This window comes from Glandiceps talaboti, chromosome 17 (genome assembly GCF_964340395.1).
Source record: "Glandiceps talaboti chromosome 17, keGlaTala1.1, whole genome shotgun sequence".
Lineage (NCBI taxonomy): Eukaryota > Metazoa > Hemichordata > Enteropneusta > Spengelidae > Glandiceps > Glandiceps talaboti.
The window spans coordinates 4,841,300-4,859,141 of NC_135565.1; the positions used below are offsets into that span (position 1 = coordinate 4,841,300).

General features: G+C 32.9%; 1 protein-coding gene across 2 annotated transcripts in view; it reads left to right on the plus strand.

Moving 5' to 3' along the window:
• LOC144448438 (tumor protein p53-inducible protein 11-like) overlaps window positions 1-15,113 on the plus strand; it is a 131,661-nt gene extending 116,548 nt beyond the window's left edge. For both annotated transcript variants that reach the window (XM_078138686.1, XM_078138687.1), the window contains exons 3-7: window positions 9,903-9,961; window positions 10,516-10,564; window positions 11,161-11,260; window positions 11,677-11,778; window positions 13,041-15,113. In XM_078138686.1, the coding sequence (XP_077994812.1) occupies window positions 9,903-9,961; window positions 10,516-10,564; window positions 11,161-11,260; window positions 11,677-11,778; window positions 13,041-13,210 (480 nt within the window). In that variant the 3' untranslated portion in view covers window positions 13,211-15,113. The remainder of the gene's footprint in view (window positions 1-9,902; window positions 9,962-10,515; window positions 10,565-11,160; window positions 11,261-11,676; window positions 11,779-13,040) is intronic.
• Window positions 15,114-17,842: the final 2,729 nt, after the last annotated feature.

Here is a 17,842-nt window from a genome sequence, read left to right on the forward strand (position 1 = left end):
AACAAACAAACAAACAAACAAAACAAACAAACAAACAAAAACATAAATAAATAAACAAACAAACAAACAAACAAACAGACAGACAGACAGACAAACAAAAAGAGAAGCACTACAGAGATGTATTCCTTTATCATATCATATGCATAGGGCTCACGGATTTAGATACAATACCAATATTACAAGAGAAGAATCTCCAAACGTCATTTAAGATGGACACGTGAATGTATCTACTCACTCATATATAAACATAATATATATATATATATATATATATATATATATATATATATATATATATATATATATATATATATGTGTGTGTGTGTGTGTGTGTGTGTGTGTGTGTGTATGTGTGTGTATGTGTGTGTGTGTGTGGCTTATATGTGTATATTTATAAAATATTGGTTTCGATTTTTTAAAACGTTAAAGAAAAATCAATTATGAAAAATATTTATCTATTTTTAGATTTTGATAGAATAGCTTTTACAAAACTAAATTTCGAATATTTCTTCCATTGAAGTTGGCCGTTACACGAAATTGAAAGGAAGCTCATAGATTATGCACATTATGTAGTTCAAGTGTTGGAGACGAGTTTCATTGTACAACGCTGTGTAACGATGAAAAAATACAAAGTATTAGAGATAAATACTATGACACTATATTCAGTTGACAATCTCACCTACTAAACTTTAATAAGGTTTCTTTATTCAAGTACATTTTGTCATTTGTAGATGACGCTTTAGTTAGTGTTTCTGCCAGATATTTCAATGATTTACAAGATATTTCTAAAACATTGTAAGTTTAATTCAATTGAACATCAACACTTCATTCACTTCGTGTGTACATGGCTTGATAAATTAATTAATTAGAGTATATATATTAGAAATTAGGTCGAGTCATAATACAAAGTTTCGCGCTTTTGCGATCATCAGATGATTGGGTCATCTCCTAATTTCTGATATTAAGTATACAATGATATGTTATGTTATCAATATTGCATTCAGCACTATCCTCTCTGTCATTATTATTGTAGGCTATATATATATATATATATATATATATATATATATATATATATATATATACTGTGCAATTGAGAAAAAAACACTGACAAGTTGGAGACATCTGTCTTAAATTTAAAGAGCGACCTTTTGGTGTGGCTAGCTCGCCTTCCTTGCGCATTTCATTAAAAGTAACCACACAAACCAAAAGCTACACCGCCTTTTAGAACGTTCGAACATGCCAACATCAAATGCTACAATTAACGTGCACAGAAAGAATAAAAGAAAATCCATATAGTCTAGTTTTGTATTCTTGGTGGTCCATATTCATTAAGTATCCATGTAGTGTAGTTATGAATTATTTCCAAATTAAGGTTCATTTAAATAATTATATATATATATATATATGGGCACTTTCTGACTAGATTATATATATATGTATGTGTGTTATTTGTATTTTAATGCCTGCCTTCATTTTTTTAATCTCAGACTGGATTACTGGCTATCCTTTATCTTCTGTAAATAGCCAACGATATTTTAAGTATTCCAACACGCTTCCTTATTAATGCACTGCTAAGTAGATATCGGTTTCAGGACAGAAATCCCGGGGATCAAATGTATTTGCAATAAATGTATTAATGTACATGACAGCTTGTCTTGAATGTAGGTTTTATTGATGTAATAAATTATTAGAAATATTATATTGGAACAAAAAGGCATAGATATTACAGTTTTGTAGAATTAACATATTCCCAGTATGGACGAATGTAATATAATAAACTGTATGAATTTATAATTTTGAGTTTAAAGTTCAGAGTGAAATTTAAAAAAAAAAATATGACATTTTTTTTATGAGCAATGAGAGATGGCGAAACGTAGCGACTGTCTGTTCTATGACGATTTGATGTGGAATGTATGTTTTAGTTATTAACCGGTACTCGGAAAGTAAGTAGTCGTCGGCAAGTGGCAAATCACGATCCGTTAGAACAGAGTCTGGATTACTCTGAAGTCAGCAGGTTATCAGAGTAAAATCTACAGAAAACAACGCATCGGAACTTGTTGTCCATTAAATAACTTTCGTTGTGTGTACGTATGTATCATACAAAACAGTTGGATCTTTCCTATGTAATCGGTTTTAGTTTACTTCATCTAGATAAATGTACTGTAACAGGCAAGTTGTATTAGACCATTATAGAAAAGACAACATATGCAGCTAGGTCGGCTTTTGTTTGCCTTTTCAAAAGACTACTATCCTGCTATCTTACTTTTAAAATATTCTAAATGTTATCCATTTAAGTTGCTCTATTAAAATATTTGTATAGATAACAATATACTTTTGTGATAAATAGATGGATGGCAATGATAAAATAATTTTATTGCCAAAATTAGATGATTTGAGCCAGATGGTCGGATGTAAACCATTTGAGATAAGAACATTAATTATATTTTGCGAGGGCTTGAACGCCCACATTTTACATAGTGATAGTGTCATTCCCAGTTTCTCTAGATCTATAGGGTAATTCTAGCCATTATATGTCATATGAGAATATCTTACCTAAATCGTAAATTGTTAAGAGGCGATCTCTTTTGCCTAACTTCCGCATTAGCTAATCATTCCCAGTCAGAAATATAGAGTTTGTTCAGACTTTGAAATTTATTTATTTTTGCTCCGTTTTATATTTCTTTCCCTGGCTAGTCTTTTATTGTCATTCTTGTTTTACCAAATGGCCTTTTATCCAAATGACAACATACGTAGCCTCATAATCTTCAAGGTATTCCAGTGCGAAGAAGAGACTGATCATTAAGATCTATTTTACGCACCATCAGCAAAGAAATAAACAAAAAAATACAAAAATGCAAACAAACTAATAACATAATAAAAAAGCGATAAATAATACCAAAAACCAACCAAACAAACAAACAAACAAACTAAATATTTAATATTTTATATAAGTTCATTGTTTTGAATAACACACTACCTACCTAGAACGACTGTGTATTTATATGTTCTACAATTAATAAACAATCATTTGACTCTCTCAATCCAAGGTATTGTAATTTAACGCAAGCATTTAGTTTAAGAAAAATGTACATCTTAAATGGTTTGGATTTAATTTCAAGAACAAAACAACAACGGGAACAGTAGCTGCAACGAGAGCTACTTATACTAACGTAATTTTTAACTACAACATTTATCAGAGCTAATTTCTTCCCAAGGTATTTTTAAAACTGGTCAGGTTGTACAGTATGCCATACACCACTCTGTAATACTGATCTCACATACGTTGCGGCTGTGTGCAATTCCACTATTAGATTTAATGGCATACGCTGCACACTCGTGAGGATGAATTAATTGACATCAATTATGTAACTAAATCTAAGAGCGTTAAATGTGGTTAGCAAATAAACTTTCAACTTTTGCTGTTACTTTGCTCAAGAAAATTCCAACCCATTTGAAGTTATTAACGTTAAGAAAAAAAATACCAGGGATCACCGAACAACGATTCAAAGTGATATCAAAATTACTCTATTCTAGATTCCAATATGGCCGCCGACGTTACTTCTATGGGGAAATGAAAGAGACTTCTTTTTCTAAAACGAGGCTACGGATCCCAACATTTCTTTTATTTCAGTAGGACCACTAACAAGCTTGCATATTTCAAAGTTTGGAAAAAGTTTAATAATAACTTTAATTTTGAGTGAAATTTGTGCCCTTGGCGTATTGTACCTAGACGACAAGTAGGAATCTACTTTCCATATACATTACATCATGCAGTGTTTTTTTTTTTTTTAAATTGAACCAAAGAGTAACACAATAGTATAGGTTACACTTTAGATATAAGTAATGTCATTGGAGTTACATTGAGACGCATCCTTTATGTCATTCTCCACATGTGTTCTACATGATTAGTATTTTAATATAAAAACTTTACAGGTGGTATGCTAATTTTAGCTTTTTAGGTTAATTGTCATATGCCCTTGTCGACCCTACATCTGTGAAAATAAAGTTTGTGAACGAAGTAGGCTCTGCAGTTAGTTTTCTTGATGTCGAATTTCCACTCTGCATTTTTGGCACATCCGTTTGGAAAAGTCGGATTTGCACTTTCCGTTTTTGGCACATCCGTTTAAAAGGTACAGTGAGATAGAAATATTTGAATCGCAAGTATGTCTGTGTCTCTTGTTAGAAGTATTTCTCTCTGAAAACGGTTGCCAGGACGACGAATTTATAATCATTGCCAAATTACATTCAATATAGTATGGTTGTTTTCATAATCCTTTTACGATACAAATAGAAAAGAAAGATGATTGTAAAAAGAATGTCAAATTTAAAAGTAAAGTATGTGTTCCTAAGTATTCATAGAACGGCCAACAGTTTGCATTTCTTCTTTGTTAATGATTACTTTTCTTTGCGAGCTTTTGCTATTGTATTCCACCAGATATGTTTGTCTACCAAAGCATAGCAGAACTACCATCACGGTAGCCATAGAGTAATAACTGAAGTGTAAAATATTACAATGAAGATGTCCTTATCATCCTGGTTTCGATTAAGTTACGTCGCATGAAATCCCTTTTCACCGCCAGCACAATTGACCTCACAAACGAAAAAAAACAAAGCGTGTATGCTCCAGTCTTTATTAAGTCGTATATGCCCTGGGCAATGCACGTGGGAATAGTAACAAGCTTTGTAACAGTTGTGAATATAATCTACGGGATATTGAGAATTTTCAATCCACAAATAGCAATTCCAGATTGAAGTATAATGTTGTTAAGTTATGCTTCGTGTGATCTGCAAAGTTGAGGTCACATAAAATATAGTTAAGAATATCTCTGAAGTGTAACATTTGATACTGCGCATGCGCATGGCAGTCGCGGTTCTTTCCAATGGATAGCATTTTCGACCACTTTAATGTGTAATTATTATACATCGAATCGAATCTTCAATCACATACTACTGTGCAGTGCATGTGTCCACAGAGAGATGATTTTGCAAATGTGTTATTTTTGTCGTATCCACTATGTACAATTTATACAGTGCCATATAGTTATGATTGTTGTTTGCAACAACACAATGATATAAAGCCATGTAGCAATACAAACAAACACACACGCTATATCTATATACACATACATATGTGTATGTATATGTCAATATGTCTGTGAGTACACAGACACAGACACACACATGGGTGTATATATATATATATATATATATATATATATATATATATATATATATATATATATATATATATATATATATATGTATACATACATTTTATATATATACATATATATAAAATATAGTCTTCTAATGTATTCAAGAAGCATAACATGCACTAACTACGAGTCTCCGGGTAAGCATTCTTTTATGGGAGAAGAGAGTTCCTTTATCACCGTAGGATTACTGTTTTCACCAAAGATAGATGGCTTCATGGCGTCTTAGTTCTTACCAGGTAATGTCGAAACGTGATCTCCTTAATGTAGGTTTCCTTAAAAAAAGGATGACTTTAAATACGCACTTTGAATTTCTCCTGTTTAGCTTTAAAACCAAATCATGGCAATTCAGTCAGGTTGTTCGACCATTGCTAATAGTGCCGTAGTTAATGGAAAGCAATGGCGCACGTCTTTCCTGAGTTACTGTCAATGTGAAAGGTATCTTTGTATTATACAACATGGAATAATTTCATTATAAGATCTGTGCACTTGAAGAGGCTAAATGGACGTCATATCGGTATGCATTTCGGAATTTTATTAAATGTGAAATTTCGCCTCGAGGATGAAATGACTTAAAAACTCGCAGTTCATAAAAGCTTTTCTAACTTTGCCATAATATAGCTGTGTCTGATTCCTTTAATTTGAGAAAATGAAATAAATTTAGATGTTCAGTGTCTTGTTTCCAAGAATAACTAACTACATGTTACCCTCCTTTAGTTTCAAAAACACTGTAGTAGGTAGCCATATTGGATTACAAAATTGCTTATAATTTATCTATTTCAAAATATTTATTTTTTGTGAATCCTAATTTAATTGATTTGAATTGGAGATGATTTTCAGTTAAATGAATTGAACAAAAATAAAATGAATAGCATAAGCAGTTTATTTCAAAAGGTGTATATTATGTTCATAATTTCTTTAGGGGGTTAGGGCGTTTTACTTGAAATAAAAACGAATGTGTAAGAAAAAACATAGTTCAAATGTTTGTAACACAACAAATGCTCTAGAAAAATGAATACAATTTGAATTGCAATTGCATGGACAGGGAATGATGTTAAAAACAAAATATAAATGTAATTAACTTGTGTAAGCACTGCTCAATACCATGGTTGCTCCATGCCCTTACTCTCGATATATTTTTATCTTATCCTTTTCATTTTATTTTAAATTTATTTTATTTTATGTTATTTTTATATTTCTGTTTATTTTATTTTATTCCATTTTTAACGTTTTAAAGGTAACATATGGATGAGGATTTGGTTTTTATTTTGGATTTTGAATGTGCATGTATAAGGCAATTGTATGATGTATGATGGCTTCCTACATGAATCACCAATGTAGAACAACATGAAACAAGTCTGTGTTTGTAACTCAATACATTGCAAAACGTTTTCAAAAATCATGCAAAAGGTTTGTTATTATACGTGCAGTAACAAACTTTTTACACGCTTATTAATCTTTTGCAATTAATTGAGTAGGACTTGGCAAATGTTGATTCACATTGGTTTTTGTAAACAGGAAGCCATGACACAATTGCATTATAAGAAAGAAAATCCAAAATAGATATCCGATCCTCATTTTTATGACCACTTTAAAAGATAACATGTTGAACATATGCTAAAGACGCAGACAACAGACGTATCCTCATCCACAATTTATTTTATATGAAGCTTTAAAAGATATGTTCTGTCATGATTATGTTATAAGGTTTCTTGTAATCATATATGTTGAGAACTAATCAGACGGCAACGACCGCCCAAAATAGAGGCAATTTCTTAGGAGAGTCATTGCATTATATAAACATTGCATGAATTTTGGCACAGTTACCAAACAACACCAAATTGAACCTTGTTTGGCATTCATTGTTCTGTGGGTTTTGTTTATTGCGGTATGACGTGTATGTAAATTTCATTACCAATGATTATTCATAATACTTATTAGGCCAATTAAAAAAAAACTTCTTTTGGTTCTAGTTATGCGACTCCACCTAGTTTTATACGCCGACCCTAAACTTTTTTTTTACATATTCGAGAAAAATAATAATAAAATCGCAAATATCATGAACGTCTCGCAAGAAATAGTGGGTGTGGTAACTGACAAACTTGAAAAGACAATTGTTATATAAAACTATTCCTCCAATCTGTAATGGCTGTACATTTGATATGAAGAAATACACAATACAGAGACCATTTGGAAAACAATGGAAAACCTGAACTATACACTCACACATGACAAAAATATATAATAAAGTAAAATAAAACATATACCTACCCCACCTATTTTAAAATTGAATGTAATTGGAACCGCACATTTTGTTTTTACACCTTACCTTAAGATAAAATAGTTTCAGATATGATATGCAGTATTGTTCATCTAAAACCAGTGTGTGTCTGATAAGGTTCATGAAGCAGTTCAGGGCTGATAACACAATGAACGGGAAATCATGAAATGACACCAGAACCCATAGTTTATGTTTATTTTCATTTCCTTGAGTGACGTTCCCCCTTAAACAAACGAATAACGGTTAAAAGACAGTGTAATAACCTGGGATACACCCTAGTCGATCACCTAATATTTGTGAATTAAAGGTTAGAGTGTAAGCGATATTAATCTTTACAGATTTGTAAATGTTAACTTTCATTTTTGCATTCAGGAATTGGCTTCCTAGTTCCTCACATCAGTCTATGTGTGTGGATCGATGTAGCCCCAGTGAGTTCTTTTATAATATGTGCAATATATTTCAAAAGACAGAGCAATTTCTATTTTCAACCTTTTCTTAAGAAAAACTGATTAAGAAGACTGCATCGTTTTATTTCACACAAACCAATGTTGAGAAGACTATTTCAAGGAAAAATTTCCCATTTTGATTGAAATTATAGTAAGTGTCTGTTGCTATGGTAACAGACAAGCTGCTTCACTATCCTATCGGGACATAAATCTAAGCCAGTCTAGTTCTTCAGTAGTGCTTGTCCAGCTGTAATTGACACATACGTTGCCAAGGAGACCAGTTCAAGACGCAATTGAACCACGAAATTTATAAATTCTACTACATGTACGTATTACATGTCCTGTCGACAGCATAAATCCGATTAAATAGAACCGTATGCGTAGCCAAAACAAAATAATTAAAATGCGACTACTTGATTGATTAGCTTGCATTGATTAAAACAGGGTAAGCTAGCTTACAAGTGAAAATTGTGCTTGAAACAGTCACATTTATCAAATTCTTTGGTCTGAGCTACTGACAAGTAATAACTTAACTCATTTTCACATGTGTTGTTGTCTCAATAACATTATACTGCATTCTTGTTACTAAGCAACGGGCACCTGTAATATGATTTGACAAAAATTGTCATATAAATTATTAATATTATTTTATAATTTTATTCAAAAATGAGGATTGGTAATTTTGTTCTTGTTTTGAGGAGCTTCATTGGCAATGATTAATTGTAAGTTTAGAATTGATTGATTGGGATACAATAAGAATTCAATAACGCTGACACTATAACGATTTTATTTAGATAATTTTGTAAAATGCAACTTTGTAAATACCTTACATAAAATACCTTAAAGAGACCATATGGATGGGAATTTTGTATTAAGCTTGGAGTTTTAATTGATAAAACAACTCTACTTTAAATTAGTTTTCAACTTGAAAACTAAAGTCCGTCGTTTTAGCTCAATAAATAGCAAAGGGTTATCAAAATGTGTAAAAAAAATGTTAATGTACGTACAATAACAAACATTTCACATAATTTTCGCTTTATTGAGGAACAATATTGTATATTGTATCTCACACTGTTTTTTTTCAAGACGAAAGATAAGGTAGAGTTGTTTTATCAATTAAAAATCCAAAATAAATACCCAATTTTCATCCATATGGCCCATTTAATGGGAATACACCCAAACTTTTGATATATAACCCTTGGCATGGATTGCTAAAAAGAAATATTCCTACACTATTTGTCTAAAATAAATAGTGATATTTACAAAAAAAATGCTTAAATCTGTTGAAGTAAATTGGTGAGGAAATAAGATTTTAACTATATAACAAACAGCGTATAGCTTTCCACACAGTTGACCCTACAGATGAGCGGTTAATAGTATCTAACGAAGAGGGATTCAAAATAGAGTAGTCCTCATAATTGCTTTATGTAGTTATCATCTCTCAGCAGAAACCTTTGGATTGTCGTTACAGTAATGGACTGTTTTATGAATCTTTTTCATCAAATCATCACAAAGTAAAAAGATTATAATAACTTCGTTCTTTTATAATAGTCAAATAATATAATATAATATAATATAATAACAATAGTTTCGCTGATAATAATAGTAAATTGGGTTTATTAAAACTAAATTGTGACCAAAGTATAATGATTAAATTGCTTAATAATGAACCGAAAGATCTAGTAAATTACTTTCTGTTTCAGGAACAATCAAAAAGACTTCCATAAACATACATTCAGAAGTTCATTTAAAGTTACATATTTCGTTTGGCCTTTACATTATTAATTCACTATTATAATAACAACAACAACAACAACAACAACAACAACAACAACAACAACACACACACACACACACACACACACACACTGCCTGCTTGTCTGAACAAAGCATGATATGCATACATGTTATCAATATAATGTATCCAAGGAATAAATCATAAGATATTCTCTTTAACAGATTCATCAAATTCTTGGAAGTGATGACCACTGTATGCTATCTGTACCACCTGGCCTTAGGTAAGTAGCCTTTCAATTGATCTGTCTGTCTGTCTGTCTGTCTGTCTGTCTGTCCGTCCGTCCGCCAGTCCGTCCGTATGTTATGTGTATGTGTATGTAATTATTATGTATTATTAAGCAATTTAATCATTATACTTTGGTCACAATTTAGTTTTAATAAACCCAATTTACTATTATTATCAGCGAAACTATTGTTATTATATTATATTATATTATATTATTTGACTATTATAAAAGAACGAAGTTATTATAATCTTTTTACTTTGTGATTTGATGAAACAGATTCATAAAACAGTCCATTACTGTACGTATGTATGTATGTATGTTTGTATGAATCTATGTTCGTGTATGTATGTGTGTGTCTGTGTGTGTCTGTGTGTTTGTGTGTGTGTCTGTCTGTCTGTGTGTCTGTGTGTCTGTGTGTGTATATATGTGTGTGTGTGTGTGTGTGTGTGTGTGTGTGTGTATGTGTGTGTGTGTGTGTGTGTGTGTGTGTAAGACATGCCACTACAACACAGAATGTGTCTAATATATTTGTTTTCTGCGTTATGTAGGATATGGCAGCTGTTCTCTGCTGGGGTGTTTTCAATTGTATCCTTACTAGTAAGTCAAATTACATATATCCTATTTTAATAGAGACATTCCCAAACAATTGCTATACATACATAATATACAATAAAAAGCACATATTAATGTCACAACATTGTCAAATTGTTAGCGGATCGGAGATGTGTACTAATAAAATGTCAACTCGTATGGTTAGATAATTTTGATATGTGATTGGGAAACATCTCTAGATGTGTTTATAATTTCAGAAAAAATAAATTTAAAATTGAATTTACCAATCATTGAGTTTGCGACTTTTCAGTTTCTTGTCATTATTACTGTAACGACCATACCTATTAGGGTAGCTGTGTGGCATCTTTCGAAATTACCATTTATAAAGTTTACAAAATGATCTCCCTTTCCTGTATTAGCCATACTGAGCTAGTACATACACAATGTTTTTTTATATCAGTAAGCAAACGGAAGACTATTAAAAGCCGGCAGTGTCGATTCTGCCAATGTCTGTCAGCAAGAAATAATCTCTACTTCTACTTTAATCTATGTGATCTCAAACACGTAATGATGTTATTGCTATTTTGAAGATAAAAAAGATTACATTGTATAAATCATATGACATATTGTTCTCTATACAGACATTACTTTTTCCAGGGTACATGTTTGATGTTCCCTTTGAGTGTGACACAAATTACGCCTACATTCTTCCCGCTAGACTTTATGGAGCTGCCTTACTTAGTAAGTATAATAACGTATCGGGTTTCATTTTTCTGGAAGTGTACATTCTGAGGCGATCAGGCTAAAAAAATGTAAAACATGTACCAAGAAGGTAAATTCAGGCTAAATATTATAAACGAAGGTAAAATAGCAATGAACGATTAGCCGACATCTACATCGGATTTTAATCAGATTGTGAATGATATGTGCTTTGTACACAATGTAGTCTGCCATTACGCTTGGTTGTTTTGGGGCCAATAGATCATAGCCTCTTCAATATCTTCTTGGTGATTTGTTTCGCCTGAAAAAGTATTTAAAAAGTGAGTTTGTTCATGATTGACACTATCTTGTTTCTCACTGTGATTACGTCAACCTAGACTTCACCCAACAGAAATGAGATTCAAATAGCGCCCTCGTGCGATCTTGTTTTGTTGCAGGTCTGGCGATTATGTTGTGGAGTGTCGTTTATTCTGTTAGCAAGCACGTAATGCGATGGAGTCTTATAGCTGAAATGCTGTACTTTTCAATTCAAATATTAGGTAGATATAAAAAGTTACGTTTATTTATATTTGTTAAATTTAGTGGACGATTTAGAAATGTTGATGAGTATATGACAACTACGAACGTACACATTTAACCTAATTCATATGACAACCAACTCCCAAGACATTCTGATCTTCTGTCAAATGCATATGTTTATTGCACGAACCCAAGTGCAAACTATTGTCATATGGTGGGCGTGCGTTCTCATGTGCTGCACCCTGTCTGTGGAATGCACTGACATTGGAAATACGACAAAAACCAACAAATAACGCGAAGAATTTTGAGATATATCTATTTTACAGAGCATTCTAACTCTCTGCGGTGGCTCTGAACTCTATCGTAGTGAAAAATGGTGCTTTGTAAATTGATTGATTGATTGATTGATTGATTGATTGATTGATTGATTGATTGATTGATTGATTGATTGATTGATTGATTTATTTATTGATTTATTGATCGATCGATCCATCGACCGATCGATCGATTGATTGATTGATTGGTTGATTGATTGATTGATTGATTGATCGATTGATCGATTGATCGATTGATCGATTGATTGATTGATTGATTGATTGATTGATTGATTGATTGATTGATTGATTGATTGATTGATTGATTGATTGATTGATTGATTGATTGATTGATTGATTGATTGATTGATTGATTGATTGATTGATTGATTGATTGATTGATTGATTGATTGATTGATTGATTGATTGATTGATTGATTGATTGATTGATTGATTGATTGATTGATTGATTGATTGATTGATTGATTGATTGATTGATTGATTGATTGATTGATTGATTGATTGATTGATTGATTGATTGATTGATTGATTGATCGATCGATCGATCGATCGATCGATCGATCGATCGATCGATCGATCGATCGATTGATTGAAAGTGAACATGTCTTAAGAAAATAAATGTTGAATGAGTGAGGGAGCGAGCGAGGAGCGAGCGAGCGAGCGAGCGAGTGAGGAGTGAGCGAGCGAGTGAGTGAGTGAGTGAGTGAGTGAGTGAGTGAGTGAGTGAGTGAGTGAGTGAGTGAGTGAGTGAGTGGGTTTGGGCGAGCGAGCGAGCGGGCGAGCGAGTGAGTGAGTGAGTGAGTGAGTGAGTGAGTGAGTGAGTGAGTGAGTGAGTGAGTGAGTGAGTGAGTGGGTGAGTCGGTCAATCTTTGAGAGAAAGGATTGATAATGGAATAGCTATGGGTAAACCTTCCTCTCACATTTTCTTCCTTTTTCTCTCTTTTCAGTAACAAGCTACACTCTATGGATGGCTGATGGTTTCACGTTTTGGACCAAACTAGTAATGATGTGTCGTTCACTATTTCTACTCATTACGCTATTCTTTTATCTTAGTCTATCAGGTTTGAAAGGACTCAGACGCGTCAGATCAGCTAGTGACCTGGATAAGTTGTCTTAGAGTATAAAATATTAGCTCAATTTTGATAAAGTGAAAGGCAGTTTTTGGACAGATTTTTTTGTATGAAATTAAACTTACCCTTTGTATGTGAAATGAATATTTTATATGTATATAGATATCAAGTGATTGTGTATGCCTATACAGTTACTATGACAACCTATGTTGTTTTGACCTCTGATCTTATAACACAGCCGGGATGTTTACTTAAAAACATGATTGAATTTATTTTTGCGCTGTATTTCGCGAGAAAAAAGGTTCCAATGTTTGGTGTGATTCATTATTGAAAGCATATTGATACATATCACTGTTCTTGTAATACATTTTGGATAAATCTTCATTATGTCTAGTATGCTTCTTTTGAAAACGAAAAAAAATAGATGTAATAAATTTATAACAAAGGAACAATTTCGTCAGTGCGCATGCGTCAGTACAACTCTGAAATTGCAAAAAAAATAGCATACTTTCGACATTAATGCAGTAGACAATTAATATGCAGTCATCGACAGTGTAAATTTAGGGGAAACCCAGCTGTCTGAAGTGCGACATTAGATACCATATGATAATGCAATTAATGGTGGCCAATATAAATGACCACATTACGTCATAATCTTCGCCTGTTATTAGGCCGTAGTTGTTTTGTTGCTGTGGTAACGTGTTAATTCATAATATAGTGTGACATTTTTACTGACGGATGACGTCTAACAAATCCGTATGCCAAATCTGTATTAATGAATGAGCCTTGCTGACATTGAAATTTTACGCATGCGCAACAAACGACAATGTCCCTTTATAAAAGTTTAAAACTTTGATTTCCAGTTCTTAACTTTGAAATGTATATTTCATTTATATGTGGTATGTAGATACACGATATTTCACCGAACACGTTTACTTATTCCAAAAGCACTATTTGACCTTTGACTTCTTACACACTATGACCTTTGACCTCATCATCACTACTCAAATAAGTTGAGGGTAATCTCACCACCGAGGTCAATCTTTGAGAAAATATAACAATTATGACTATTTGAGAGAAAAAAATTAACACAGTAATCGTAAAAAGTAAGTAAGTTTCCTGTCGCCGTTTAACGAAACTTGTCTATCTATCATGATTTCATAAGATTACGTTGGCATCGTAATTTGTTACGGCTAAGTGTATAGAATATGTCATATTCTGGTGAGCCAAGGGCCATTACGCAGTCATTTTCAAAAGAAGTGTCTCAAGAGGGCGTCCCATGTCAGAATCAACACACTGTGACTAAAACAAATATGTGACGTAAAATAATGACGTTATCTGAAATAATTTGGTATGCCATTAACTGAAAGAGATCGAATGCACCAACATTTGAAATTGGTAACTGAACAGTATTGTCTGTGGCTTAAGTTTTACACCATTGTGTATTTTTGATCACTTGAATATGTCGTACAGTATGGTTACTAAATAACACTTTATTTTGTCATAAATTCGCTATTTCGCCCAAAGTAAAATCTGTCATATTTGTGCACATCAGCACGTTTTTTGCTTATTTGCCTCTTCAAATGTTATGTTATCCCCAGTCAAAGGGCAGGGTAAATTCAAATTAGTGTGTTTTTGCTTTCATTTTGAGTATTAGCATTTACTAATGGATATACAAATGTACTTCACTTCCCGTGTAAACCATGAAGTATTATGCGTAACGTTAATTGCCAACAATCTGGAGAGAGCGGATCGAAATGCTTCATCCAACCATGACAAAAAAAATAAACAGAATTTACAAAACATTAGACTTGTAAGTAGTTTAGAGTAAACACGTTCATATATTTGTTTTCTTAGGTTTTTAGACTATAAACTATTTTAAACTACTACAGGTGTTGTGTACTCATTTTACCTCAGACTGTAATTTCAAAATACACTTTGTAAACTGAATTCCGTCACAATTTACTGTTTAAAAAGTAAAGGAAGTGCCGTGTCTAATTTAATAAATACAAACTTAAAGCTTTGACACAGTGTGTTTTTGTATGTTAGCACAATATATAACACGTCACACACACACGCACACAGGCGCGCGCGCACACACTACACGCGCGCGAGCAGAATGCTAAAGTGGCCATATATGGATAAGGATTTGGCATTAACTTTTGATTTTTCATTTATAAAACAATTTTATCATGGCTTCCTACTTGAAGAATAAATGTGAAACAACATATGCCAAGTCTTTGTAACTCAATAATTTACAAAAGATTAATAAATGTGTAAAATGTTTGTTATTGTATGTACAATAACAAACTTTTTTACATATAATGTTCTATGCTTTTTGCAATGAATTGAGTTTCAAAGACAGACTTTGTCAATGTTGTTTGAGCATTATTTCATATTAAAAATCCAAACTAAATACCCTAATCCTCATCCTTATGGCCACTAAGAAATCGTTGAAGTGTAAGGCTTGGCTCCAATCAATGCTTTCAGAAATATGGAACAGACGGGACTGTTTATTTTTTTGACATTTTATTAGCAAACAAGCGCCAAATGTGTCTGTAGGATAAAAACAACTTGCTTCAATTATGCGTCAGACCGCTGACCAATCCTACCCCACCCCCTTCTAAACTTAATTGCCCAACATTGAAAATTGTTTAAGACTACACAATCAATTTCAAATCAGTATTATACTAGTCTAGTGCTATGAATACAAAGCCAGTAAGTAGGGAGGAAAAATAGCTCTTTCATCAGACGCTTTAATGTGCTATGCATTTACTAGGGTGACATTTCTTTCATTTTTCAATTAGAAATTTGTTATAGAAATATTTAGGGATACAGAAAGATTCAATTAAAAGTAAATTCATTTTTGTAGGACGAGAACTAAAATAGTTTAACCCCTTCCCACAAAAAAGAAAGACAAATAGAGAAGGAGGAATGTGCTGTTTTATCCTACATTGAATTATTCATCTCGCCCCCTAAGTCGATATTTATAAATTAAACAAAGCAACTAAAATGTCGAAAATCTAGGTGCAAATTTACCTTTCTGTTCAAAAATTAAAAAAATAGAGTAAGCCAACATGACATGTAGTAAATGCTTGCAAATAATGTGTTATCTTTGAATAAAACGCACACCTTATTGGCTACATGAATATTAAAACTACGCTCCTCTATAAAACATATCTACATTGTCATCAACAGTACAGATGAAGTCAGCTATGGAAGAGAAAATATGACATTAACTTTGTATCGAATTATATTTATATTGAACATTTCAATGGACAATTCATTTGTCTGTCTGTCTGTCTGTCTGTCTGTCTGTCGCCGTTCTCCGTATGTATGTCTGCATATATGTATGTATATATATGTATGTATGTATGTATGTATGTATGTATGTATGTATGTATGTATGTATTTTCATTATGACTACAAAAACAGATTCATTCATGGTAGCTAGCGGTATGCAAATTAAACATCGCAAATGTGGGATATTGCATGGTCAGCGAACTGGAAAGAACTGGAAAAAGAATGAAAAGACGGGAGATACACAAGTATCAATTCAAAATGCCCGTATACCAATGTATGAGCGCGAACAAGCGTATACATATCTCGGCTACCAAATGAATATTGAAAACTCTTGCAACAATGAACAAGTTAATATACTTATATCGGAATTTAAAGAAACCATGACAAAGATAGACGCATCCATGTTACCAACTTCTGCAAAACTTTCGGATGTCAACGTAATGTGCATGTCAAAGCTGAATTTTTACTATCCAAATCTAATCTTCACAGAGAAGAACCTAATGAAAATTGAAAATGAAATCGTCGGACATGTCAATTGCAATTGTAAGGCATTGGTTCAACTTGAACTCGTCTTCTACAAGGTCATTCTTTTTCACTCCAAAATCTGCAGGAGGATTAGGGGTAATCAGTCCTCGCGTTATGTATTATGCGAAACGCCTTTCATTTTATTTGTCTGTTTTGAATAACGACGATCCAAATGTACGACAGGCAGCACGATATTCACTCAAGTTACATATGGAGAAACGGAAAGCTATACCTGTACACGACGAGGATTGTCCGAATTTTGCAGGATATGTTATCAACAATACCGGTAACATAGCAAAGCAGTCTAAAGTTAACTGGCCAAAGTCAATTTGGGTAAATCTGCATGAAATGTGCAAGCGTCAGCACATCTCCTTGATTAGAGGAGACGATAAATACCTCTACGAAATGGCAGTAGACGAGGAAGTGTCAATAACCTTCGATTCCTCAGACAAATTCTACACAACATTTAAGCAGCAGCTGCTGCAGCAATATCAATCCGAGTTTAAGGCGAAATCTTCACAGGGAAGAGTGACTCGAGAGGCAGGGAAAGTAAACCATGGTGTATCGTCCACTTACCTCAACAATCACAAGATTGACGATAATCTGAGATCATTTGTCACGAGAGGTCGTTTGCAGCTCCTGCAGTGCGAAAGTCTCATGACCCTGTACTATCCAGAGTCGTACACTAAATCATGTAAAATATGTAATCATCCCACTGAAACAGTATCACACATTTTGAATGGTTGTACGAAATTCCAGAAACTATACCAACAAAGACACAATAGAATGGTTGATTTAATCTTCGGTAAAATCGCGAACAGTAATCCTGGCAAGGAGACATTTAAAGACAC